This window comes from Pundamilia nyererei, unplaced genomic scaffold, assembly GCF_000239375.1.
Source record: "Pundamilia nyererei isolate P.nyererei 1_Seehausen unplaced genomic scaffold, PunNye1.0 scaffold00242, whole genome shotgun sequence".
NCBI classification, from domain to species: Eukaryota; Metazoa; Chordata; class Actinopteri; order Cichliformes; family Cichlidae; genus Pundamilia; species Pundamilia nyererei.
Genome location: NW_005187643.1, coordinates 431,540 through 458,847, shown reverse-complemented (window position 1 = coordinate 458,847; position 27,308 = coordinate 431,540). Strand labels below are relative to the sequence as shown.

At 40.0% G+C, this 27,308-nt stretch overlaps 1 protein-coding gene across 2 annotated transcripts in view; it reads left to right on the top strand.

Annotated features, from left to right (window-relative positions):
• pvrl2l (PVR cell adhesion molecule related 2 like) overlaps window positions 1–27,308 on the top strand; it is a 312,485-nt gene that overhangs the window by 113,738 nt on the left and 171,439 nt on the right. For both annotated transcript variants that reach the window (XM_005749352.1, XM_005749351.1), the window contains exons 2-4: window positions 7,837–7,949; window positions 13,143–13,386; window positions 26,997–27,290. In XM_005749352.1, coding sequence (XP_005749409.1) covers window positions 7,837–7,949; window positions 13,143–13,386; window positions 26,997–27,290 — 651 coding nt within the window. The remainder of the gene's footprint in view (window positions 1–7,836; window positions 7,950–13,142; window positions 13,387–26,996; window positions 27,291–27,308) is intronic.

Here is a 27,308-nt window from a genome sequence, read left to right as displayed (position 1 = left end):
GGGGGCAGCAGCCCAAGCAGAGAAGCTCAAACCAGTCCAGAACACCCAGGTGCTCCCAGGCCAGCCGAGAGATCTAATCTCTCCAGCGTGTCCTGGGTCTAACCCGGGGCCTTCTCCCCATGGGACATGCCCAGAACACCTCACCCAGGAGGCATCCTTGTCAGATGCCCGAACTGCCTCAACTGGCTCCTTTCAACGTGGAGGAGCAGCGGCTCTACTCTGAGCCCCTCCCGAACGCCCGAACTTCTCACCCTAGCTCTAAGGGAGAGGCCAGCCACCCTTTGGAGGAAGCTCATTTCCGCTGCTTGTATCCGTGATCTCATTCTTTCCGTCACTACCCAGAGCTTGTGACCATTGTTGAGGGTAGGGGCGTAGATCGACCGGGAAATTATGTCTTCACCACAACAGACTGGTACAGCATCGCATCACTGCGGCCACCCCACCAATCTGTCTCTTGATCTCCTGCTCCCTTTTCCCGACATCTTAAACAATACGCTGTGATACTTAAACTCCTCCACAAGGGCAGGAACTCGTCCCTGACCCAGAGTGGGCACTCCACCTTTTTCAAGATGAGGACCATGGCCTCAGATTTATAACTAAACTCACCTTCATTAGTCTAAAGCCCATCTTTGGTGTCTCACATAGGTGTACTGGCTCACCTTGTCACTGCTGCCTTCCTCTCCATCGTTCGCCTCTTACTCCTCCTTCGTCTAAAAATGTATTTTCCATTGTAACCGAAGCTCTTATATAAAATTCCAATAATGCCATGAGCAATGCTGAGTGAGGAAACTGTGATTAAACCTTCATTGCATGAATCTTTCATTTTCCATCTCTCGTTAGCAGCACAGTTACAGTATATTTGTGACGATATTGGCAGCCTACAGCTCAGTTTATGCTTGATCACTCAACGCTTTCGACAGCTGTCTCTCGACAAAGAAGGTATGTTGCACCTCCACCTACATTCATACCCGAGTGACAAAAGCTGGAGGATAGAGATATGATTAAGCGAAGTGATCGCGCATTTAACACCACGTACCTGGGGGCTCTGCCAAGACAGATGTTGTTTCGCTCGTGAATGAGCACAGAAAAGAAACAGAAACGAAATAGGCAATTTTATATTATATGAATCAGCGATGTAGAAGAATACTTATTTCAAGACTCCAGACCTGTTATGGACGGAAGTCTATAAATTAGTGCCTTGTTCGGTAAAGTGCTACTTTTGTTTCTGAACTACTCAGTTGGGGGAAAGAAGTCTTCAGCTAAAGTTTGAAGTATGGAGTCTATGAAAAAGTGAAAGGTACTTCTAGTCAGTTTTATTCAGTTTGGATAGAGGCCTTTCTTCTTAGTCCTTTGATCGCAGAGAAACAGGCCATAAAAAATGAAAACAGAGTATAAAACACTAATAAGAGAACTGAAAGTGAAAATACTCAGTTGTTTTAAACTATAACAGTGAGAAATAAGCAGGGGGACACAAAAAACATTTGTAAATCATACACTGAAAATCAGGGTTGGGCAACTCCAGGCCTCGAGGGTCGGTGTCCTGCAGGTTTAAGATATCACCCTGGGTCAGCACACCTGAATCAAACGATTAGTTCATTACCAGGCCTCTGGAGAACTTCAAGACATGTTGGGGAGGTAATTTAGCCATTTGAATCAGCTGTGTTGGATCAAGGACACATCTAAAACCTGCAGGACACCGGCCCTTGCGGTGTTGGACACCCCTGCTGTAAATAAAAGATGGATGTAGCTACTTTAACACCACCCACTGGTTTTCAAACTCAAAGTTTAAATATAAACTGTAGCATTTTGGACACCACCGTGTTGATTTCTTGGTATCAGGAGGAGAGGGTTAAGTGTTGTTATCAGCTAATGCTAAGATTAGTTTGCAGGTTCCATCCACAGACTGATTCCACACACGACACATGGACACCTGTTAATTAGTGCCAAGTAACATATAAAGAAACATAAAATACTAGAATTTCTCTCACAAAACTGAAGCACGTGCTGCTACTATTATTAACCACACAGTGAGCCACATTATTAGACACATAATTCCTTTAAAAATGCAAAGTGACTCGAATTAGGTGAAACGTAACAAACAGCTAGAGGCTATATCTGCCTCAATCACCATCAGCCTCTCAGTCTAAGGAGCCGTGACCTAAAAATAATTTTAAAGCCTTCTTGGTATAAAGGGTTAAATTGGCTCCTGGGACCAAAGCTGTCCTTTTACACAAAGGTGTCAATGTGATTATTTCGTCTGTAAAGCTGCTTCTATGGGGATTTACCTCCTTTAGAAGCAGCCATGAATGAAAATGCACTTTTTGGCATTTGCTTCATTTTTCATCCCTCAAGGTTTTTGCTTGGTAAAAGTAGTAATCTGGATTTTCTGCAAAATTACAGCAAATGGTACAGCTTGGGAGGAAAATAACCTCTACTGATTGTTACCTTGGTCAGCCATAAATATCCCCTGCTGCCAACAATTTGTGATTTAGTCACAAAGGGAAAAATACAGCTATGGATTCATAATGTACCGCTGATATGTTTAAAGTCATTCTCCATGCAGAAGCCTGAGCTTTTCAAATGCATCCATTCTTTCACTTTTATCAGCTGACAGCTGCTGGCAATCAACCAGATAAAAGCTGACATAGCTGACATCATGACAGGCTGACAGAAAACTCCAAAACAAAACAGCTGTGGTTCATTGCCTTCTATAAGCATGTGATTTGGATGTTAATGTGGATGACTGAGCACCCCATCAGCATATTCCTCACGTTCTTCCTGCATGCCTGTCTACATGGGGAATCTCCACATAAACAGGCAAATGCCACAAGCCTCTAAATGTCAATTAACTGTGATTCATCTCCCTGGTGCTTTGAGAGAGACGCAGAATGTGGCTGTTCACCTACACCTTCCCTTTTTGACTTTCTGTTTGTGTTTAGCTGTTGCTCCAATCCACAGTGACTTCCAGTAGGAATAAGCTGCAAGCTGTGGGATCACTGGGGTTGCAAGCTGGAGAGGATTAAAAAGATAAGAATTATTGTGGTGCACTGACACCAATTTCCTTGATAGCGGGACAAACATTTGTACGTTATGCTTCCAGAAAACAATACAATTAGGCATAAGCAATGATGACACTTGATTTCACAGGGCTGAGTGTTTTCTGTAAGTAACTTACTTTAGCAACCTTTAAAGTTTGTGTTTCAATAAAGCTGAAGAAAAATAAAATATATACATACTTGGACTGTTCATTGAGAGCTTTCCCCAGTTTTAGGCGATAGAAGAGCAGGCTCCTGATCTTTTCAGATTGCTTTTATTTAATAAAAATTCTATTTGATTTTTTAAAAAAAATCCAAACTTCTCTTTCTTGGCTATTAGCTGAGGTCTTTTGAACCTCACCCATCTGCATCTTTAAAGATTTAAAGACTGTTGGAGATGCAGTGGCCTAGAAGTTGGGGTGAGTGTGGCATGGCCCAAAACGCCCTCGGCAGCTGAGAACCTACTTCATGTCCCGATGGGCCTGACATTTGCTGCATGGCACTCCCCTGCTCTCATTCCCCACATTTCCCATCTGCAGTACTTGCATTCAACATGTTAATTACAACTATTCAATAAAGGCAGTTACTGATTGCAATGTCTCTATGCACCAGAACTACTAAAAGCAAATAACAGAAAACAACTCAAGTAGAATTTTGACTTTTTTTCTTCTTTTTTGGGGAGTTAAAGCTTAAAGCTTCACCCAATATCCAAGTATGCAATTACACCTTTTTATTACTTTTTCTTCTTCTTTTTCATTTGGGTTTCTTCCTTTAGGAGTCAAAACATTAGATCATCCGCCTCTGCCTTTATCACCCCAGCTTTCTGCATGTATTCCTTCACTGTTTCCATAAACCTCTGAGGTCTTTCCTTTCTCCTCTTGTCTTTCAGCTGCATATTCAGCATTCTTTGTCCAGTGTATCCGCTGAGACTTGTTAGACACTTCTCTGCACATGTCCAAGCCATCTCGGCCTCGCCTCTCTAACTTTGTCTCCAAGCCGCTCATGCAAACGTGCTCAAACAAACAGACTCACAAATAGCTTAACATCTTCAACTGGGCCACCTCCAGCTCCACCTCCTCTCTTTTTTTTAGTGCCAGTGTTTCCAAACCACATATCATAGCAGGCCTCATTTTGGAAACCTCCCCTTCCTCTCTTTATGCTATCCTTGCTGCTGTCCCACCCCTGACACTAATGTCCACCCACTCCCCCCCTTCCTCTGCCATCCTCTCCTGTGTGCCGTCCGTTTGCTTATGATGGTTGACCACAGGTCTTTAAACTCATCTATCGTCACTACCTCTGCTCCTTGCAGCCTCGCTGTTACCCATCTCCCCTATTCTGTCTTGCTTCTGCTGACTTTCATTCCTCTTCACTCCAGAGCACACCTCCACCTCTCTGCACTCTCAGTACATATCACAGTGTTGTCTGCCTTACTACTTACCATGAACCAGGAAGCTGCTGTGGAACTATTTTTTACCTTTCACTCTCATCTAGTGTTTGATAGTCACGTCTCGGTTTCTTTTGCTATCACTACATTTCCAGAGATACCATAATCATGCTGATAGAACTGATAGAACCAGTATTTAGTGTTTTCTTAACATAATTTACCCACTTTTTTTTAAACTTTTGAGACTGATTTCATGTTTGACAACAACTTTTGTGAGCTTTCATTTTTTTTTCATGCAAGTCTTCTGTAGCTTAGATGATATTTTTCCACACGATGTATTATATTTGCACACATAGCCTATACACTGCAGCAAAGAAGTATCAGCTTGGATGGTTAACCTCAAAACAAGCTGCAACTTTGCTGCAGCTGAGATCTGTATGTACGGTCAGAATGAAAACTTTCTCACCCTCTCACTCGTCTCATCTCAGGGAGCCAGTAGGTTCGGTCTCCATCTGACTCTGAGGAAATGAATCATCTGTGGTGTCATCTCATGCTCTCTGCTCCCTTATTTTACTTTTCAAGGATTTAGTTTTTTCTCCTCGTGTCGCTTTTTGACCATTTTTAAAACTTCCCCTCTCTCCGGTTTTCTTTATTTCCTCCTCCAGTCTACTCCTCCACCTCTCTCAGCTTCAGACATTCCTTTAGTCGCTTTTCCTCGTTTATTCCGTAATATTTATTCCCCTAAATAAATGTTTCTACCATCCTTCTCAAAGCTCCTTTCATATTCTTCCTGACATCGTTTTCTTTCACTGTTTAGCTCTTTTAACCTCAATACACCTCATTTTCCTTCACCATCATCCCCTCTTCCTCTCTTTTCTCCCTGTTTCTGTTTATTATATTTTTCCCCGTGCGTCACAGAAGAGATTTCATTGACCACTATGAATAACCCAAACATTTATGTGGTTCATGGCTTTGGTGAGACCATCTGGTGTGTCTGTGTATTTCTGCATTTCGGTTTCTTTATGAATAGTGGGAGTTGTGTGTTGATGTGTTTAATTAGGTGAGATTAATCCGCGTTTTTGTTTATGAGAAAAGAAAAAAGCAAATGTGAACAAAAATGTCATCGAAAGAGAAGCAAATGGGGAAAACAGATTCAAACTCTGCTGTTTTCGTTGTTGTCGGGTTGTGTAAAAACTTAATTTATTTTATTTGCATGTCTATATGTGTGTGTGTCTGTGTGTGTGAGTGTGTTGGACCCACAGTAGGAATGGATAAATGGTTTGACAGCCCGTTGTCTCCCTTGGGGTAAAAAGTGTGCTTCAGTGACTCAGTCAGTCTTATCTGCACTCACATTACAGTGAGATGCTGTGATTTATGCGCACACTCTGACGTACAACGATCACACATGCACACATCAGTCCTGCGCTGTAAAGCATGCATATGACTTCACACACAAAATCCACTCCCGCACACATGGTTGGACATGCGGATGCGCGCATGCTGTAAATCCAAAACAACCCAAGACCCCCTGCAGCACACAACCTTCACACTTCTTTTGTTAGTGTGACTGCGTTTTACAGCTGATTTTCGGGCTAAATCCCGGCCAGCCCATTCACCTCCGTGGTGCAGAATGTAACATATTGTCCTAATCAATCCCTCACACACTAAGAGGCTTTTTCCAAACACACCCGAGGCTAGCTAGCGGTTATAGCTAGCGGTTAGTGAGTGCTTATCCCCTTTTTCTTGTGGTGAGAGTAAGAGGCCGGCTCCCCACAAGAATTTTATCTTTACAGGCACAGAAGCTGGCTGAGAGGGCAGAGACTAAGGGGAGGTAGACAAGAAAGGCCTTGGTAGGATTTGATCCCAGGTCAGCAGGGGATCTGGAGCTTGAATGAGTGAAAGCAGCAGGTCAAGTAAAAAAAAGAAAGAGAAAAGCTTCATTAAGTTACTCCAAATGAGTGTTTGATGGCTCACTGTGAAAAACAACATTTTGACTGCAAAGCATGAACATTTGGACACGCTTAAAATGTCACTCCCAGTCTCATATGATTGTTTATGGATGTTGCCAAACACTTTGAGCTGCTGGATTTGGCCCAGATTGTATTAAGAAAGGATTACAAGTTCTCTGATTCTTTGTCTTTTCATTTTTCTTTCTTATTCTGGTTGAGCCATTTTCTGTCTTTCTCCCTCTGTTGGCTACAAGAATTACAAGTTCATTAAAGTCCTTCAATTTTAAGAAATTTATACAGCAAGTGAATATTTTCTCACTAGGGGGAAAACAACACAACAAAGAGCCTACATGCAGTTTAAAGCAATGTTCTGAGGAGCACTTTTTTAAACCTGCTGTTTTGCAGAATGTGTCTAGCTCAGGGTTTCCTGCACTTCTGTTGCAAGCCTGAAATGCATTTTCTGCAACATCAGTTCTGTTTGGCAGATCAATCTGAAATTCAGTTGACGTCCGGCTCTCCTGTGGAGAGTATTTGAACAAAGAAACCTGATACATGGGTAGGAACACCAATTCTTGTTGGCAAGAAAATAGCGTATCACAGCAGCACAGTGACATTTTGTTACAAATTGATAAAAAGGGATAAAGTATAGGTTTGAAAGGAGGTCTGGCAGCTGCATAGAGCTGAGTCAGTCAATTACAGAATGACGGATGAATGTTAAAAAACTAATTCCTCTTGTCCAGTTTAAACTCTGTGTTCTGACACAGCCTGCGGGTCAACAGGTGGCACACAGTGTTGAGGTATTGCTTGGCTGTTAGCATATGTGTTTGATCTCTGTTTAAGTTTGATCGGAGAGGGCGGCTCTCCCGGCTTGTTTTCATTAAACCTGTGCTGGCCTTGTTGACCTTCTCTGCTCCCTCAACACTTTTCACTTCAGCTTGAAAGGAAAAGTTACAGGTACCTTCCTTTGAATTGCAAACAGATGAAAGTCAAAGTAACCAACCGTGTTCCTAGAGGCTCGCCCACTAGCGATGTCTCCTGGTAGACAAGCTTTACTGTAATGAGGAGGACCCAGGTGAAGGAAGCCTCTGCCTGAGGCTTTTTTACCAAAGACTAATGATTTTGAATTTTTCTTTCTTTCTCTTTAAGGAGCTTGTCTCTTTTCTCTCATGGTCTCCTGTTCGTTTAATCCTCTTTCTCGCTCTGTTTTGAGTATAGTTCTCTAAATTATCTATAATGAATGAAGGAGGTTGATCCTTCACAATCATGGCAAACAAAACGTGGGAGGGGAAAATATCAGTCACAGCAAGTGCATTTAATTAAAAGCCAACTGAAAATGCTTTCCTCTCAGATTCTTACCTCTTTTAGTCCCTGTTTGTTCAACTTCCTCTTTTAAATTTATTACAAAGAAATATGATGATATGAATGATTGCATAATCTCTCTTCTCCTTTCTCTTTCTTCTGCTTTCAGAAATTGGGGCTCCAAAAGTGCAAGTTGCGGAGGAGCTGGAGGCGTATCCCACTGAGTCTGTTGAGCTCAGCTGCCAATTTAACGATGGAGGCGGTCTGACCAAGCTCACACAGGTTAGCAGATGAAAGACAACATTGTTAATAATTCCAGAAGTGCTGAGATTCAGAGCTTAAAAGTAAGGCGTGCACTGTAGCCTAATGGACACGCTTATTTAGGGGTCAAATGGCCAGTCTCTCCTCCATGATCTGTTCATTCGACCGGTAACATAAAGACATGCCAATAAGGAAACTCATGGTAAAAGTTTCCAAGAAACTAAACAGTTTAAAAATAAATAGATACAAAAAGTTATCTAGACTGTCTCCGGTAGGAAGACTCCGGTGGCAAAACAAGTGAGACGATAAAAGGAGGAAATAGTTTCTAAGAGAACATAAGTAAGGGTAATTTCCGCATGGCATCTGATGTCAAATTGTTATTCTAAACAACCTTTTAAAGAGGAAGGGGCTTCTTGAGCTTAAGGCTGTCTAGCAGTGGTCTCAGAGGATGAGAGGCAATATCTAAACCACATCTCAGGAGAGGAAACAAGGCCAAAGCCATAACAGCATTTCAAAGAGGATGATGAGAAAGAAAAACATTTGTACTGACATATCCAAGTCTTAGATTTATGGCGAAAAGAGAGGGTTGTGAGGAGGCGAAGAGGAAAAAAGAGCGATAGTGCAGTGTGAGTGCAACAAGGTGGTGGGAAGGGTTGAAACGACATTATACAGGTGGATCTGGGTTGGGGATCCCACTACTGCTACCTTGCGACTGAAAACCAGTGCCTTACTGTGTACAACTCTGCCACGGTATCATTTTGGTATCATTTAGAGAATCAGTGGCGGTAAGGGAACTGAACATTTTTGTGATGTTGACAGCTTGACATGAAACGAGATGTGAAAAGCTGGAAATGCCCTAACACACAAAATGTCCCTAAACGCGACACGCTGTGATTTAAAAGTTAGGTTTCATGTTGATTAATGATATCCGTGCTGTCAAGCAGCTGGATCGCTTGGATGCAGAGACCAAGCTCCCACCTGGTGTTACTGGTGATTTGCTGTGAAGTGCTGTGATCGGGCACTTGCTCCGGATACAAAGCGCTCTTACCGAGTAGAAGTTGCACTTCTCGATACTCCATCCTCACATCTTGGAAATGGATTCACACTGCAGCAGAATAATGACCCAAACACACATCAAAGGTTCGCAAGCACTTAAGACCAAAGACCAAGGAGTCCTCAGCTCCACTGAATCTTTTTAATCTCATTTGAAGACTGAGAGAGCCAAACATTCCTGACACCATGAGAACCATTCGAACGAACGTCAGATCATGCTGAGATAATGTGGGTTATCAGATTTTGCATAAAACTGTGGAGCCGATGCGGCTCGAGAACTGCTGTCAAAAGGGGGGCAAAGCAAATACAGATATAATCTAAAATTTATGTAAATTTTGTAGAGATTCACTCAAAGCTGGTTTTATCATTTGGCATGAATATTCTTGAGATAAATTGGGAACTAATGCAAAATAGAAGAATGTTTTGGATCCCACTGTACATCCTAAGATGTCTTATTATTTATTGCTGCGTGCATGTTGTAAAGCATGAATAAATTGATAAGGCTTCCATCCATCTCCATATGATTTTATGCTTGGCAGACATGGAGAAATAAAAACAAGTGCAGGAATGAAGATGTACAGTGAGCCTGCTACTTATACATCCACTAAAGCTGCTGTTGTTCTGTTGTGGTACTTGCAAACAAGCTGTAATCAGTATTGTAACAAAGCCCTGCACAAACCGCTGAAAGCTAAACATGTGAAACATCATCTTGTTTTAGCTGCTTGAAGCTTTGTTGACACAGAATCAGAATATATAATATAAAAGTCCGCAGTAGTCGAATATGTACATTTTCAGCAGCCTGAGTAATGGTTTGCTAATTGAACAAATAAAAATCATCAACGCGACAGAGAGGAGGGGATCAAAGCTTTGTCAAGTTTTCCAGCTGCAGAGATGAAGAAACCATTCTTGTGCTATGAGGTTTATATTCCTCATGGACCACAATAATGGACCTCAGCCTCCTGCCAGAGGGGAGTGACTCCAAAAGTTTATATGTGGGATGCGAGGGGTCAGCAACAATCTTTCATGCTCGACTCGGTGTCCTGCAGGCATACAGGTCTTGTAGAGAAGGCAGATTGCAGCCAATCACCTTCTCACCAAAACTGATGACACGCTGCAGTCAGCCTTTGTCCTTGGCAGTGGCAGCAGCGTACCAGATGGTGATGGAGGAGCAGAAGTACACCATCAATGAACTCAGCTGGTTGAGTTTCTGCTGCAGGAAGTACTTCCTCTGCTGTGCTTTCTTGATGAGGGAGCTGATGTTTGGCTCCCGCATGAAGGCCTGTGAGATTATGGTTGCCAGAAAGGGGAAAGACCTCACAGCGTCCATGCACTATAGGCAGTCAATTCAGACCTCATCGATGGCTGATTGGCCCATTTATTAAAGGCATAATGCTTTCTAGATGTCATCCCCGCCTCTTTTTCTCCCCATCACCTTGTCTGACACACTATCCCTCCAACAAAGGCACAAAATTCCCCAAAAATGAACCTTACAAAAATGTTTGGCATAGCATTGCAGAGCACAGACTGGGATTTTCTGTACTTGAAATAAGAAAACGGTGCACATTTTTAGAAACTCTCTTGTTAAAGACACTCACTGCGTTGCTCTTATTTGTAAACACAAAAATAGTTGTTGTTGTGTCGAGAATGAAAGGTTGGAGCTTAAGAGAGAAATTCAAATGTTACCTACTTCCTGATCTGACGCACACAGACACAAACAGGTTTTTTTTTTTTAAATCTATATTCTTTTCGTTGTTTCTATTACTGGTTCTACTTTACTGTTTGTTTTGTGCCGTTAGTTTAAACCAAACTGGGGACAAGGTCTGCAAATGAGCTGTGTGGGTTAGATTTCACTTAAATGTAACAACATTTATAGACACTGTTACTGATAAAAACAAATGCATACATAGATGCACACATAAAGCCAAACTCTGTGTGGAGTTGGTCTGCTGATTAGGCTTTTAGAGGTTTTATTATTGGATGCAGTTGGCAACAAAGAGCACCGTTACGTTCAGCCTTTCAAAAATGAAATGATCCTCATGTAGAAACAATTAATTCACCACATATGTAAGTTTTTTTCCAATTAGAATTCACATTTAAACTAGAAATGTACATTTTAAAATGATATTTTGGCAGTTTGCATCCATCTCAGAAAGATGGAAGCAGCTATTCAAGTTCCAACAAACACTAAGCCGTCATATGTTCATCGCCAGTTTGCCACTCCACAGAAAACAGGCAAGGTTACTGATATACATGTGAGCTGAAAAAGATTCAACATGTTAAAACTGATACTTTGGAGCTGATGGAAAGTTAACAGTGTCTGTTTTCCCTGCTAGCAGTCTATCTTTGAACACATCCTCGACCACTGTGTCTACTCAGCATGAGATTGTAAATAAATTACCAGCAATCTCAGCCCGAACAATGCTGTCTCTTTCTATTATGCAGTTACTTCCCTGCAACAAACTCCTGCAGTTTGTCAGCAGCAATCAGAAGCGTGATGTGGGGCTTTAACTAATCAGCGATAAGTAACTTACGATTACTGGGCGGTGTTAGCTCTTTGCTTTTTTTCTGTCGTAATTTTAGCTCGTTTAATTCCAACTTGGTCTACAGAAGAGAACTGCTCGAGGACACACGGCGTAAAATTAGCTCAGCTGACTATTTGGATGTCAATTTATCTCATCAAGTCCCAGTTGAGCTCGTATCTGACGCCACCTGAACGGTTCAGATGTCATTTTCAATGCCGAGCAGAATAAGCAAAATGCTACGAGCTGTTTACGAGTTCAATTTGATTCTGTGTGATCTGTCTGAGTTGTGTATGAAATCAATAGGTAATTTGTTCACAAGTAAAATCTAAAAATGCAGACGGGCTAAATTGCCCTCTGTGATATTTTCTCTTCAATCAGCAGAGAATCATCCTCTAATTTGCAATGACATCTGGGTTACAATCCATCATCCTTTTCACAACCTTCAACCTCCTCTGCTTGCTCTCTTCCTTCCATCCTACATGTCATACATTTAATAGATGTTTGCTAAATGTGTATTGATGAACTTTATTCCCTCTGCTCCCTGGTGTACCACTTTAGCGAGCAGTTTGTTATTGGCTGTCACTTTGAAAATTGCAGAGAAAAATAAAATCAATTTGGTTTACCATCACAGCGTTCTCCCTCGTGGAAGTGTCTCTCACAGGCCAGATATCGATATCTTTCGCATATTAGAAATCTCTAAGATGATCCTTTTTTTAAAAAAATTGTGTTTGTTAAAAAAAAGCAGCGGGGTCTTTGAGCGAGCGCCTGCAAGTCTAACAGACATTTAATTTAATCTTGCAGCAGATTCTCGGCTTCTCACTCAGACAACTTTAATTGTACTCAACGTTTTGCTGCTATAAGCCAAATGATTTCATGTTACAGGGACAGCAGTTTGCAATATGTATTCAGAGAAATGTCAAAAATGTTGGCATCCATAAATATTCATGCATGCCTTCTGGTTTACAAACAAACTGTCAGTGTATTAAGGGAAGACGCCGAACAATAGGAAGTTGGTAATTGTTGTCTGAACTGCTGATTTTTTTCACTACTTACCGACATGGTCAACAGTTGGACCTGTGGCTGCAAACACAGCTCAGTGAGGCTGTTTTAAAACTCTTAAAACCCAAAATGCTACAGTTTATAATAGACTTTTGTTAGTCTGCCAAAGACCCGATGAACATAATTTTAGATTCGGTGTGAATCTAATTAAGTGCAATAAATTCTATTAAAATAACACAAAAGACGATTCTTTAAAAATGATTACTGGTATCCCAGCTTCAAAGTAATCAGTTACTGTAGGAACAAAAGGAACTTCTAGTATTCAATTTGGCTAACTATAATGGGGACAATTTACTGCACATGTTGAACACTACGGCATACGTTAATCCGTGGCAACATTATTAATCTCCTGGTTACAGCCCTCCAGTGTCAGTATTTAAAGACCTCCTCATTAGATGATTGAAAAAGCTGCTGACTGCTTAAGAACCTTGTTAGGATGATGTGAGTCAAAAGTTAGTCTGCTGCACGAATTTATCTTCTTTAATGAGCTATAGTTGTGTACCATAAAAATAAAAGCAATGAAAAGAATAATCGGGCAAACTGTAACCGCTGCCGTTTATAAATTCTTGATTCTTATCAGGTGTCTTGGATATGGGAACCTTCTGACGGGCACAGGGACAACATTGCTGTGTACCACCCGGTGTATGGACAGAGTTTCCCTAATGTGGCCTTCAAGGACCGGGTTGTGTTCCTTCACAACAGTCTGGAGAACCCATCCATCAGGATTTCTAACCTGAGAATGTCCGATGCCGGTCGCTATACCTGCGAGTACGCCACCTATCCTACTGGAAATGAACAAGGGACAACCACCCTCATCATGCTTTGTAAGTGTCCACACAAGATTGCATAAAATCGTTTTCTCCCTCTGATAAAAGCTGCAGGCATTTATATGTTTCAGACACAGCTAAATACGAAGGGTTAAACCGCATTAAGGTCAGCACTATTTACACTTCTCTGCAAAGGAGAGCTGCGCATAAAACAAGCTTTCAAAAGATGTTCTGCTACATCAGCCTTGACAAGTGCCTTCCCAGCCATCTGCTTATCACAGCTTTCTGAAAAAAACAAGTTCCCACTGGATCCAGAGTCTAAGAAGAAGCAGTTTAAAGCAGCTGACGAGTATTCTCAGGGGTAGATGCTGGTTACACATGGACTGAAAAACAAGAGTGACCGCCAAAAAAGATTCTGTGGCTCTACAGATAATGGCCTTTATGTGTACAAACACTGTTAATTTCTGAGAAGTGGTTGATGCGAGTTGATCAGTACGAAGTCTGCAAGATCCAATAAATGAGTTGTTTATTCTAAGGCTCAGTTTGAGACTTGAGTATGTGCAGTACTTTTCATGTTGTGCTTGTATTTATTTAAACAAAGTTTTGTAGTAAGTTTGAAGCATTGCTGATATGTTGTTATTTTGTTACGTAAATTGAGAAAACAAGTAGTTGATTTTTATAATCATACTTCTGATGATCTGGACTTTTTTCAGGAAATGGACAAGATTACTTTGATTTTTGATTGTTAATGCCAAGTTCATTACTTAAAACATGTGTAATGTTATTATTACATGATTGTTAAGCTGTAATTAGCCAGTTTCAGTCTCTTCTTGTGTAAACTTTCTAATATGGAGGCATATGTGCCAAAGCTGTGCGCGATATGGGACTGTGGCGGGGTTGATATGCTCTGCCAAGATCACTGTTCCTACCTCGGGGCATTTAGAGACATATGCTGAGAGTATAGTTCTTTTTTAATTTCTCGTTGAAAATCACAGTTTAGTTAATAATAAGTCAGTTTTTTGTTCACTTTTATACTGAATTTTTTCTTGTACATATGCTATATTTTTAAGTAGTTTAACAATGATACAGCTTTATGTAATTTTGCCTCTGTGTCTACACCGTCACACTGGCTATTAAATCAAATAATGAAAATGACATTGCACACTTTCAGCTTTAATTCAAGGCATTCAACTATTGTATAGGGATTAAAGCAATTTTTATATATTTTTCCCTGATACTCAGGTATTCAGAGTAACTGATAAGCAGGTTCATGGCCAGGTAGGAACTGAACAGAGAAAAGATCTGGAGTTTATTTCAAGCTTTGAACTTGTATTTGGTATTTTTTCACTGGAATCTACAACATTAGGTCTTAAGAGATGTCAGTGTAAGCTGCAAAACCTCGATCAGAGAGATAGCAAAAACCGCATGCTTTCAAACTGATGGTAAAGCACTAAAAGGTTTCTGTTGAAAATATTATTATCTTTTGAATCACCTTAGTTTATCCAATTACTTTTGAGTCTCTGAAAATGGCAGCCTTTGTATAAAAAATGTATTTAATTTCACTACTCTTAGCACTTCATGCTATTCTCCTTATCAGCGCCTCAAATTGAAGCAGAAAGTCTGCATGTCCCTTGTGAAACATCTTAACTGGTTTAGAATCCAGTCCAACTGATTTAGAACTTTGCTTGTGAGCAAGAAAAATTACAAAGTGTTACAGAGTGTATGCAAAAGGAACTTTGTGATGGTGACGCAGATGCTGAGAGCAGATACAGCAGAGAAATCCTGCAAAGGGTCTGCTCTGTACAGCTGTTTGTGTTTGTTATGGGGCTGTGTGTGGACATGAGATGTTCAGCTGTTGCTTTTGTTGGCTTGCTTACTCAACTTTGTCTGGACGATTAGTATTTCAGCATGAAACAAGTTCAAAAGATGCTCTGCCCTGATAACTTATCAACAGACTCTGATTCTGTGCATAAACACAACATCAGCATCCTCTGCTATCAAACTCTTAACACCATTGAAAATGCAAAAAGCAGTTTGATTGTTCTATGTTGTGTTTGGCAAAATAATACATTTAGTTATTTATTGAGTCCTTATTGTGATTATTCGAAGACAATGATTAACATAATATCAGCAACCTTGTATTTCAGAAATCAGACTGTTATTTACTTATGTAAGTAAAAGTGGCTGATAGGGCTGCATAAAAATCACTGTCTTTGACTTTAATTATAACTTGTACATGTTACATTCAGATCACGTTGAGCCTCTACAGTGCACTGAATGAAGATAGATAAAGATGTCAGCGCTGCATCCCACTTCGTGTTTGGATCAGATGAATGGAAAAGGAAAATTAAAAAAACAAAACAAAAAACTGTCTTTGGTTAGCATGAGATTTTACAGGGAAATGGAGATTCGGATTCAGAGGACAGACTTAGATCAGTGGTACGAGCTGCAGCAGCGATGATGACACATGCCTCATTGACATAGTTAAGGTACTAACCCTATTGTCACGGTGCATGTTAAAACATGGCCCTTGTTCTGACAGTCAAATATGGCCTATGCATATGCATGTGTGATTACCATAGTTTTTAGATCAGCGTGACTTTAACTCTCTTCACAGCACTTCATAACGTCAGTGTCCACTGCAGCTCAACGTTTAATCAGCCTTGAAATCAGAAGAATTTGTGTAAATCCACAGCTTCTGTGAGAATCATCACATTCTTTAGTTTTCCTCATATCAAAGTAAGTTAGTTATATTTGTCATTCATGGGTGGACAAAAAGCAGAAGCAGAAAACCGCTAATAAAACACACCTTTAATCGTGTTATTTTGCCAAGATATCCCCCAAAAAAGGTTTGCTTTGCACCACCTGCGCAACCACTTAGAGCCAAGAATGTGAAACCTGAAGGAATGCTCGCGTTACCTCAGCGTCTTGATTTCTGAAAGTGAGTGGAAGTTTAGTTGCTTCTAACAGGGGACACATCCTGTTTGTAATCGTAGACAGCTGGTGTTATTCATCCACCCACATGTCCTCCCATTTGCACTCCGCTTACAAAGGAATCAGATGCTGCTGTCTTTCTCTTTCAGTTAAGGGCACTGAGGAGGCTTCATGCCTGAATGTGAATAACAACAGTTCCCTTGATTGTTTTGTAGTGCCATAAAAATATGGCCTACATCAGTGCTTGTGCAATAAAGATCTCATACATTTAGCACTGCTGTCATAATGGGAGCAGGAAAAGGGAATGAGCTAAGATGACAGACTTTGAACTGAAACATTACATTTACTAATTAAAACGTCTGTCTGGTAAATTTGCCCGTCACTCGTTGATCCTTTTAAGCTACAGCATATCTTGAGTGCTTTTCTTTTGCGCAAAGTGTGCGTTTTAGTTGTGCTTAGCAGTCCCGTTTCAAAGAGTTTCTTGAAACTGGACTGGAGTGGCGACACAGTGTAGGCTTCAAATGCTGGCCCCTGATCTGCAACATTAAAACAGCACACAGACTTTATGCAAGGTGCTGTAAAAGGCGACTGTACAATAAACTGCATTACACTACCTCATTATAGAAGCAGCAGCTATAATGGTTCATGGTTTTACACTGCCTTTCATGTGTTTATGCATTTTACTCAGTTGTTTTATGAGAAAACCTTTGCAAAACAATACAAAATCCGTCCTGGAACCTTCCCTCACAGAAAACAGAGGAGATACAGAACTTGGCTGTCTTGCAGAGAAAACATGGAAAGATATTCTGGCTTACTTGCAGATGGATGTGGGCTAATCCTCCTAAACTACTGCTTCTGCTGGCGCAAAGCAGAGCTAGACTGGGAAATACCTGCTGGAAAGCTCACTGACTCGCCTTTTGTCTGGAGCTGTGGCGTGCCAGGCTCTCTGGGACAGAGTCCATGTAAAATGCACTTGGAAAACAAAGTGCCTCAAAGTCCCTGGAAAACTGTCATATTTTACCTTATGGGATATATAGAATCCATATGAGCCAATCAGATTAGATCTTATTGAATCCGCAGCTACTGCCAGCCAATCATATTACATTTTATTTGATATAGAACCACCAGCAGTCCAATTATATCACAACTTATTTAAGTGTGAATACATAATCCTGACAGCCAATTGTATTATAACTTATTGGATGCAGTGGCATAGCCAGCCAATCTTATTACCACTTATTGTGGTGTGAATAAAGAATCACTCAATTGGCAGTGAATTATATCATATTGTCCTGGATGGGGACCATATGAAATGGATGGTAGACAGTTATACTGCATCTTATCAGATGTAGTATAGCCAGTAGGACAGAAATACAATTGCAGGTGAGACGCAAATGTAGTAGTCTGTGAAACTTTGAGGAGGGAGTTTCGGTCCAAAGGTTAAAACAATGGACCAGAGACTGGAGGGCCACTGGCCTGAACCCATGAGCAATGGAGTGAAATTGGCAGAAGTTACAGATTTTCAACAGCCAGCAATGATTAAGCGGTGACCTGAATGAATGGATCTAGCTAAGTTTTTCTTAACTTAGTATCTGAAGACTAGAAATCTCTAGAAAATGTCAACATAACATGTACACCACACTGCACGAATGCAATAAATAAGCAGTAAAATTGGAGTGATTTGAGTTGACTTTAGTTGCAAGAGTCGTAAATCCAATGATAATATATGATGTAACCACCCATGCCTTTTAAGGTTTATTTGTAGTAACAGTTTACTTTCTGTTTATTTTAAGCACTTGGCAGGTACTCTGTTCCAAAACATCTTGGAGAACTTGCCCCAGTGCTTCTGTGAGTTTAGGCTCACTTAATTGCTTCTGTTATTTCATGTAATCCCAGATTGACTGGATGGATGATGTGGAGATCAGATTTCTGTGGGGGCCATACCATCTGTTGAAAAACTCCTTGTTCCATGGTGCTGGTGCATACTGTATTTTAGTGCTGTGTGTATTGAAATGTGGTACTGCTAAGTTACTACTAGGTGATCTTGGGTATATCATTTATTTTTGTATTTTCAGTGTTAAATAAATGCAAAGTCTTTAAGTTGTGAGCTGCAAAATGAGGGCGTTCAATTATAATACTGAATATTGTTTAGCAAACATAACTTTTTGTTGATTTCCTTTGGATCTTTAATTAAAGCGATGTTTCTTTTAATATGCTAAATTACATATCACTGTTTCGAAAAACAAGTATTGTGACAGCCACAGCATTATACTCTCACCTAAGGAACCAAACCTGCCTGTGGGCTTTGGGTTTTTGGCAGAGCTGGTGACTGGAAACATGCTTTCGCTAACGATATCTACATGTTATTAGCTGTTTAATAATATAATCAAGTAATGGGCCCAAAGTCCTGCCAGTTTAATCATCTGTTTTTATGATACTTGCTAATGCAAGCAATCCTAGTTAGCTTAGCCCAGTGTCTTAGTTAGCTATTTGTTTAAAAACATTTGAAAAAGTTGGTGGAATTATAAAAAAGAGAGAAATATCATGACTTGCTACAGTTTTAACTGTTCAGCTCATAGCCGCCTTTTCCTTTGTTTTTGTGGTAACCACTCGTCATTCTTTGTTAATGACATCAACCGTTCCCTCGGCGTCTTTCTTTCTCTCCTCGCAGCAAGAGAGAGTAGCAATAAAACCACCAATGTATTTGTTTGTGCCACACAGTACATGTCCTCTGGGTTTGTTCACATCGATTGGTCTTAAGTTTTCTGGCAGAAATCCTGTAAAGACTTGTTATCTATTTCTATAATTTATTAAATGTTGCAGATAAAATACTTCCAGTCTAATACTCTGACTTCTAAGCTGCCCTGTATGAATTTTCTCTTCAGAACCTTTTTTAGTTTGAACAAATATAGCCAAATTACTCCAATGCAGCATGGCATTTTCTGACTTAGGTGTAGTGCTACATTGTTTAACACCTTTTCAAGTTGCTGGTAAGAAACAGAGAGCTGAGTTGAGAAAGAGCCAGGAGCAGAGACTCATATCTATATTCATATAGATATTAATAGAGCAAGACCTAATTTAAAAAAAAACAGATATGTAGTTACTGCACATCTAACTAATTTTAACTAATATTTTCTTAAATAAGAAAATCGAAATAATCTAACAACGTACTTATTAGACCAACTGTCATAATTAGAAACAATAAGAAAACACAGATATTTTAGAAATCTGTCAAACACATGTATAAAACTGAAAACTGTAATTTTATTTATTGGGTAACTAAAAACATCAACAAATTAAACAAATCACTAAAATTAAACTAACTGCACAAATACGAGCTGGCACACTGAACAAGCCACGTTTTTCTGCTCTGGAATAAAATATTCTTTAACTAACTTTCAAACACTGGCTATAGAAACAAAAAAAATATTTTCTTAATTACTCGTAATGTAACAATTTGGTTTTTAAATATCAAACACAGCGCCCTTAATAACTCCAGCAGTCGCTACAATTTCATTTGTAAATTTATTGCAGCTTTATTCTACTTTAACTCTGCAAATCAGATGTCTGTGAGGCACTTCTTCAGCTGAAGTTTTTGTTTTTTTTATTCAAAAATGAGTATTTGACTTATTATTTCAAGTGATACTAAGAAAATGACTAAATTAGCCTGGCCACCCTCAGCTTTGTTTGTCTCAGGCATCCTTTTGTAGAGTATTATGACCTCAATAGATCCACGCAGCTGCGTGGTGGCCAGCAGCAGTGTTGGGCAGCTCCCAGGTGAAAAGACAAAGTAAAGCAAACCTTTGCTGGATGAATAAAGGTTAAAGAGAGAGTTTAGTCTGTTTGGGCTACAGGGACAGTGCTCATTTCATGTTCAGTGTATTTATGTATTTGTTTTTTTCCAGAATCTGTTAATTAAACTGAAATTTTGATGTGTTTATATAATATAACCCATATAAAACAAGCACACAGGCAGCTTCTGAATGCCAAGTTTGTCAGTCAGCATACACCATAACAAATATTGCAATGTAGCAACAAATTGTATGAAATGGAACAGTATCCATTTTCCTATTTCTGAGTTGTTACCTGACATGGGAGGGTAAAATAAAAGGGAGAAATGCTGCTGAGTTTACAATTGGCCTCGAGGAGAAACAATGAATCAGTCAAAATGCTGTTAAATGCAGTCGAACACAGTCTTGAAATGTGATGCCTCAAGGTGCTTTTAGATTTTGCTTTCAGAGGCAAAAGTGAGCTGAGCTTAGAAGTCTAAATTAGCTGTTTTCTGCTTTCACTGTTTGCATAACAATACCGACTCTGGAAATTATTTATTTATTTGTTTCATTCATGGCACTTAGCCAGTGCTCTCAAGCTTAAATTAGCTAAATTAGTCTCATGCTTAAATTAATGCATTTTGTCAACATTTAGAACAGCCAATAATGAGTTGTCAAAACATCACAAACAGCAGAATAATTGGAGGTTAAATTATTCTTGTGTTGCTTGAATATTCATGTATTGTTAAAGTTGAGCTGAGGTAGAGAACTTAACAGAATTTTTTCCCCAACACTGACTGGAAATATTCAGCAGCAGTGTGGCAAGGCAAGGTGTTTACAAACCTGGGCAGCCGATGAGACATGAATTCCAAAAATTTAACAAGATCCAGAAGCCTTTATTGATTTCCGGCTAATGTATGCAGCAGAGTAGAAAATAAAAAATTACATCACTTGTCTGCCCTTCATCAGGGCACGGCACTGAATAAATCTGTTTTTAAAGAAGGAGACACAGAGGAAACTTGGATACCACCAGGCAGTGCTGCTCAATATGTTCTCCTGGCTCTGTTTCTGTGTTATTTTGTTATAGTAGCTTATATTAAAATCTCCATTGGAAGTGGTTGAAAGGCTAAAAAGCTGCAGTTAAGCGTCGCATGCGTAAAAGTGGTCAGATCAACTAGCGAACGCGGTGTGGAGTCTCAAGCTACATGCTACAGTCACACTAAAGACTGCAGCACAACCAAAGTTGTTGTAACAATGTGCAATGATATTACCATCTCATTGCCTTTGAAATAGTTGCTTCAAACATGGCAATTATATGCGTTCTGTTGTGTCTTTGATAAATCAGCGGAAATTTCTGATGCACAAAATCACATTTACTGCTTACATTTAGAGTTCATCCAGAACCTCGTAGATCTGAAACATAAGCTCAGACATTCCTCTATGAATAACGTGGTAGTTGCGGTAAGTGTTTTATTTAACTGCAAAATGCTATATATTCAGCAAGCTTGCTTTTATTTTGAAAAATAACCAGAATCCAGCAAGTTGCCAGCCAGCTGAGTAGACTGTCCAATTGCAAAGAGTTGCATCACAGACAAGTTGCACTCAGTCACTGACTCAGATTGATTGCAGTGTGTTGGCAATCTCTCATGCATTCATAAATTAGACAGCGGTTTTTTGCAAAACTTTACCGAGAGTCACTGTTTGGAGGCAGGTTACCTCCTGTCAGGTAACTGACAGTCGCCTTATGGTTGAAAATGGTCACCCAGAGGTTGAGGTTTAGTTGAGTTGGTCACCACAACTATTGGCAACCAGTTGCCAAATGTAAAGAATCACCAATACAGTCATGTGGCAACCACCTGTTTTTCCTACTCTTATAGAGGATGTTGTCCTGCTTTTACTGTGGTGTGACTGAGCCATTAGGTACATAGTGCTGTCTACTGTTGTAAAATATGAAGATTGGATATAGTAATTTTCATATGTGAACTTCTGAAAGTTTTTGGAGAATTAGATTAGGACAGGTTCCATAATCGTGGTTTCAAAGATGTATGAAGTATAAACTAAAACCACTTCTAATCTGATCTACACAATTTGAATATTACTCTCATAATCAAACTGTTATGGTTCCATACGTATGTTTCTATGGTGGAATCTTCAATCTCCAAATATAAGCAGTAATATAGGTCAGTTCTTGGCTTCACTCATTTGCTTTCTGGTGCTTGGTTGGTTTCAACACAAGCTCTGCCACTATGACAGATGTCAGCTGTCTTACCCGAATGCCACCTTAATTCAGCAACAGTTGGCTTCACACTCTCAAATCTTTGCGTTTGGCAGATAGCCCCATCGTGTTTATGATTCAGTCTGGCAACCTTCCAGTGAGAGGCCTTCTTCTGTGAAGAGACAATCTTAGAGAAGTCATGGGTTCAAGTTAGGGTAGGTGTCATCCCTGCCGAACAGTGATGAGAATCTCTATCGGTACAGTGACGGCTTCACAACAAATCTTTATATAAAGGAAGGCGGGAAAATGGTCTCTTCTGAAAATGTGTTGCTCTGAAATCTAATTGTTTCTAGAGGGCAAATAAATTTGCTGCTTTGGGAGAGTTTAGAAAAGTTTTTAACTGCAATGCTTTTGTTATGATTACCAAAGTCTTTGGTCAAAACACGAATTAAAATGCAATTGGAACACTTAAAATGAAGCATGTGGGGAGTATGATGCGTTCACCTTTTGAACACATTTCTTTCTAAGTGCTTGGTTTTATAAACCAAACACCTCATGCAGTTAACTGTGTTTGGAAACATTATTTTAATGCATTTTTCCTTTCTCCCTGTCAATTTCCGACATTCAGCCTTTTGATATTACCGCCGGGGGGTGGTGACGTGTTCGGAGGTCTGTGATAAGGATGGGTGTTGGGGCTGCAGCGTTTGTTAACTCTGTTAGCATGGCTTCCCGCTTGCCTTCTAATTGCTCTGTACTCGCCTCAGACTGATGTGAGGAGTAGCAACAGGCTCAATTGAATGCAGTGTCACGAAACACATCAGGGATGGATACTCCTGACTCGTTTAAGCTGCTAGATCAATCCGAACCCCTTTCTGCCATCCTGCTTTACTCTCTGCCCGGTCAGTCTCTTTCTGTCTCTTTCCTCTGTTGGCTTCTGTTTCCTCCAGTTTCTCCCTCACCTCTCTTGTCTCACTTTATCTCTGCTTGTTTTTCCTTCCTTTTGTTTCTTCTTCTATATGATTTTCAGGTTTCAGAAAAAAATGTGCAAGTATGTAATATGTGATGCTAATTTTGGCTTACGTTAGATTTTCTTGTTATTAAATTTGAAGTCAATTAAAATAAACCTGTCAAAGCTAACAGAGTCATCTGTATGATGATTAACACTACAAAGTGTCATAATAAGAGTAGAGAAATATAAAAAGAAGAATCTAAATGAGTGTCTGTCTGTCTATCTACCATAAAAAACTCCAGATAATTGAGCTATCTACGCTTGAAACAAGTACCAATCTGCGTAGTAGCATGGAGCCTTGATGTGTAATTATGTTGTTATGACTGACTTTAAGGGCTGGAACATAAGGAGGGAGGTGAAACTGGATTAGATGCTAAGGATGATAGACAGACAGAGCTGGCCTCAGTCAATCATCAGTGAGCAGCTAGAACAGAAACGTAGAGGAGAAAGAAAGTTATAACGGCACACAACCGTGTTCTCGTCAAAGAGGTGATGCAGGCCTTACGACACAAAGGCAGTCCAAAAGGGAGGCAGGGAGTGTTCCCCCATTCCCCCAGCGCCCCCTGACCAAATCTAATTGGCTTCCCTCGGTGGCCCTCAACAAAGCCACTGGACTGGAGTAATGTTAATCTGAGAATCCCCACCATCGTTATGAGAGCCTGGATAGGACCAGAAGGAATGCAACAGTTCAGTTACTCATGTCCTTTACTGAGGTTTAATGTACTTGTCATTGAGTGAAATATTTTTATGTTACCCTGCTTTCAGCTTTTACTCTTTTTTATTTCGGATGCAATTATTGCACTTTAGATTTTTTTGCAGATGAACTCCCTTAATATATGTAGGTAATTAAAATCATCAACAACTGCAACATAACAGATATACAGATCAAAAAATCCATATTATGAGACAATAATATTATGTACATGAATCTGGAAAGTGTCATTCTGCATATTAACTACATTTATTTTGGATAGTTTAAATATATATTAATTATACTGTGCATTATTAAGCTGCTTAAGTACTTAAGTTTTAATTATGTTAAAAGTCTAAACACTTTGCAAAACAATTATCCACCACAGAATTATGTTTAAAATCTCATGCAACAGAACTTTTCACATAATAAATCTGTAATGACACACAAGGCTGCACATGAGCATGTTCATGGTCTCCCCTTTTGGCACCCATTTAAAAAATCTTGGAAATGCCCAGAGGCAGCAGCAAGATAATGATGTCTAATTAGCAGTGATTGACAGGCTCGTTTAAAGAAAGTGAGTTCATTCATTTTTTCCAAAATACGTGGTCCTTGAGGTTGAAGTGGGCACTGCAAGCATAGCCAGCAGATACTGTACCTTGTAACCAAGAGTATCGAGTGAGTCACAGCTGCTCTTTTCCAGTTTGTCTCTAATGAGTAAGTAAATGGAAACAACAATGCTTCTGTGTTCAGCTGCTAGTGGAAGCATTTGTCCATAAATGATTCCAGATACATATTTTTATTCTATAGTTTAACCTGCAAACAAATCTGTTTTTGTTCTTCAAGACTGGTGGTTCACCAAATTCCATTTAAGATTCTGGATGCTACATAAAATGCTTTAATTTGAGGGGATTTATTTCAAAATTGAAAGAAATGCACATTAGATGCAATCCTCGTCACAGTTACACACTACCCACACTGCTAGGTTTCATGAGTACTTGGACAGTAGCCCACTAGAGATTTCTTTGGCTGCTCTGTGCTATTTTAAATGTAACACTCGTCGTGAACAAGTTGATTGACAGTAGCCATTTTGACTGAAGCAGTGTTGTCTATCCATATGTAAGTGAGGCATTGAGCAGAATTAAAGAAAAAAAAATGAGGTTAACAAAAGCAAAAACAGAGACAAAGGTAGTGGGTTTGCCAGAATCTGCTGGTTATGCTCCAGCACCGCAAATGTGCACAGGATAGTTGGGAAGTGACAGCCAATCTGGTATTTACATGGAGCACAGCATGTCCAGAATGCTCTCCATGATTTAGGTGGACATGTTCCCTTGTCAGTGATAGGCTAATGACAGTTTCTGGTTAAAACCTCAGAGGATTCTGGTGGACTAGAAACTAATAAAACTGACATCTTCATTGAAGGCATATTTATTCACAGCTAGTTTAATGTAATAACCATGATTACATTTCAAACTAATTTGTAAAGAGGCAGAAAAGGAGGAAAAATATCTAACTGTTCAACTACTGATGCTGTGCATTCTAGATTCTTACTTTACACACAAAGTTTAAACTTTGAGAAAGAACATGAAATAAAGTGGGGAAAAAATAGCCAGTTACGATGACTTACTATGTATTTTCTTTTTAAGGTCAGCGCCGTCAGACTGCTCGCTGTCATTACATACATGTCATAGGAGCTGAATTTAATGTGAAACATTGTGCTGCACTTTATACCTGTGAACAAATCAAAGTGTGGCGTGAATTTATACAACTTCATTATTATTTTAAGTGCTGGTCTTACCAGGCTCTGAAATTAACACCTTTAATGGGTGCATTAAAAAAAATTAAAATTAAGTATTAATGGAAAGCATTTACCACTGTTGGAAAGGCTAAAGTTTGTTTTGCAAGTTAATAGTACCTTGTATTTTTATTCTCATGGATATTTGGTTGTTTATAACATTAAGGCGCCAAATGGCACTTTTTAAAATTTAGAGTATAGCTGCAGCAGAGATAAAGATTTTGTCTGTCCTTAGAGTGAAGGACTTCTTTCTTGAGCCATTTAATGAAAAGAAATCCACCGACGAGGACAGACAAAACAGAAGCCTCAGTGAATCAGGAGGCGATACGCTGTTTTTGGTAACTGCCTCACTTTTTCTTGATATGAAAAATCTTTCAATTTCAGCATGTCCATTACTGTCTCTCTGCATAGCCTACAGACACATAAAACAGATTTAAAGGCGTTTGGGGGGAATTTATGAAATCATATTGTGCAGTACAACATGATGCATGTTTGAGGTGAGTGGGTGTAACAAAACAAGGAAATTTCAAGACTTGACATCACAAAATAATGGAATTCGGTGACATTTGCTGATAGATTGATAGTGTAGCAGTTTGTTCTAAGAAGGGGAGGACGTTTTCGTAGAAAATTGGCACTTTCTAGAAGTTCTATACAGTTTGACAAACCTAACATTACAAAGATGGAAAGCAATTTCGTGCATTTTGCTGTTGAAACTACTAGTATGATTTCGGCTTCAATTCAATTGGGAATTACCAGCAAAGCAATTTTTGGTGACAGTAACTCAAAACTGACTGTTTTATCCAAATAAAATTGACCATTTTCACACGGTTTTCATATCATATCATGGTATAAACATTATGATTCTTTATAACACTTGCATTGGCTGGTGTATGTGGTTTTACGGATCTATGTGTATTTCCTCTTTCTGTCCCTATGAAGTGGACTGGCCCAGAGTCACACCAGAGGGCCTCCTGCTTCTCTCGGTATTTCATTACAGCCACAGTAGGATGCCACCACAGTATATATGCACAACAAACTGAACCACCTCCTCCTCTTGTGCTTTCCCTGCCCTCCTCCCTCTTCTTCTCTCCCTGGGCCTCTTGTTTGATGTCCCTTTCCATTCACCGCCCTTCTTTTATCTTTCTCCCTGCACTGCCACTTTTCTTTTCTCTCTGTTCCCCTCTCCGTGCCTTCTGTCTTGGACTCTCCTACTTAACTCCCCGCCTTGTCTTTCTTATCTATCATCCCCCCAGCCAAGCCCAAGAATTCGGCCAATGGTGTGACTGTCCAAGCTGGCACCAAGTCGGTGGTGGTAGCCCGGTGTGAGGCAGCGGACGCCAAACCAGCAGCCACGATCGAGTGGTTGGCGCCAGTGGGAGGCAATCATTCGACCAGCACCACGAGTGGGCCAGACGGCACGGTGACGGTACGCAGCGAGTATCGGCTGGTCCCTACACCGGCAGACAACGGCAGGGAAGTGATCTGCAGAGTCAACCAGAAGACACAGAAGCAGCCTTGGGTTTACCCTATCAAGCTATCTGTGGAGTGTAAGGAAGACACACACA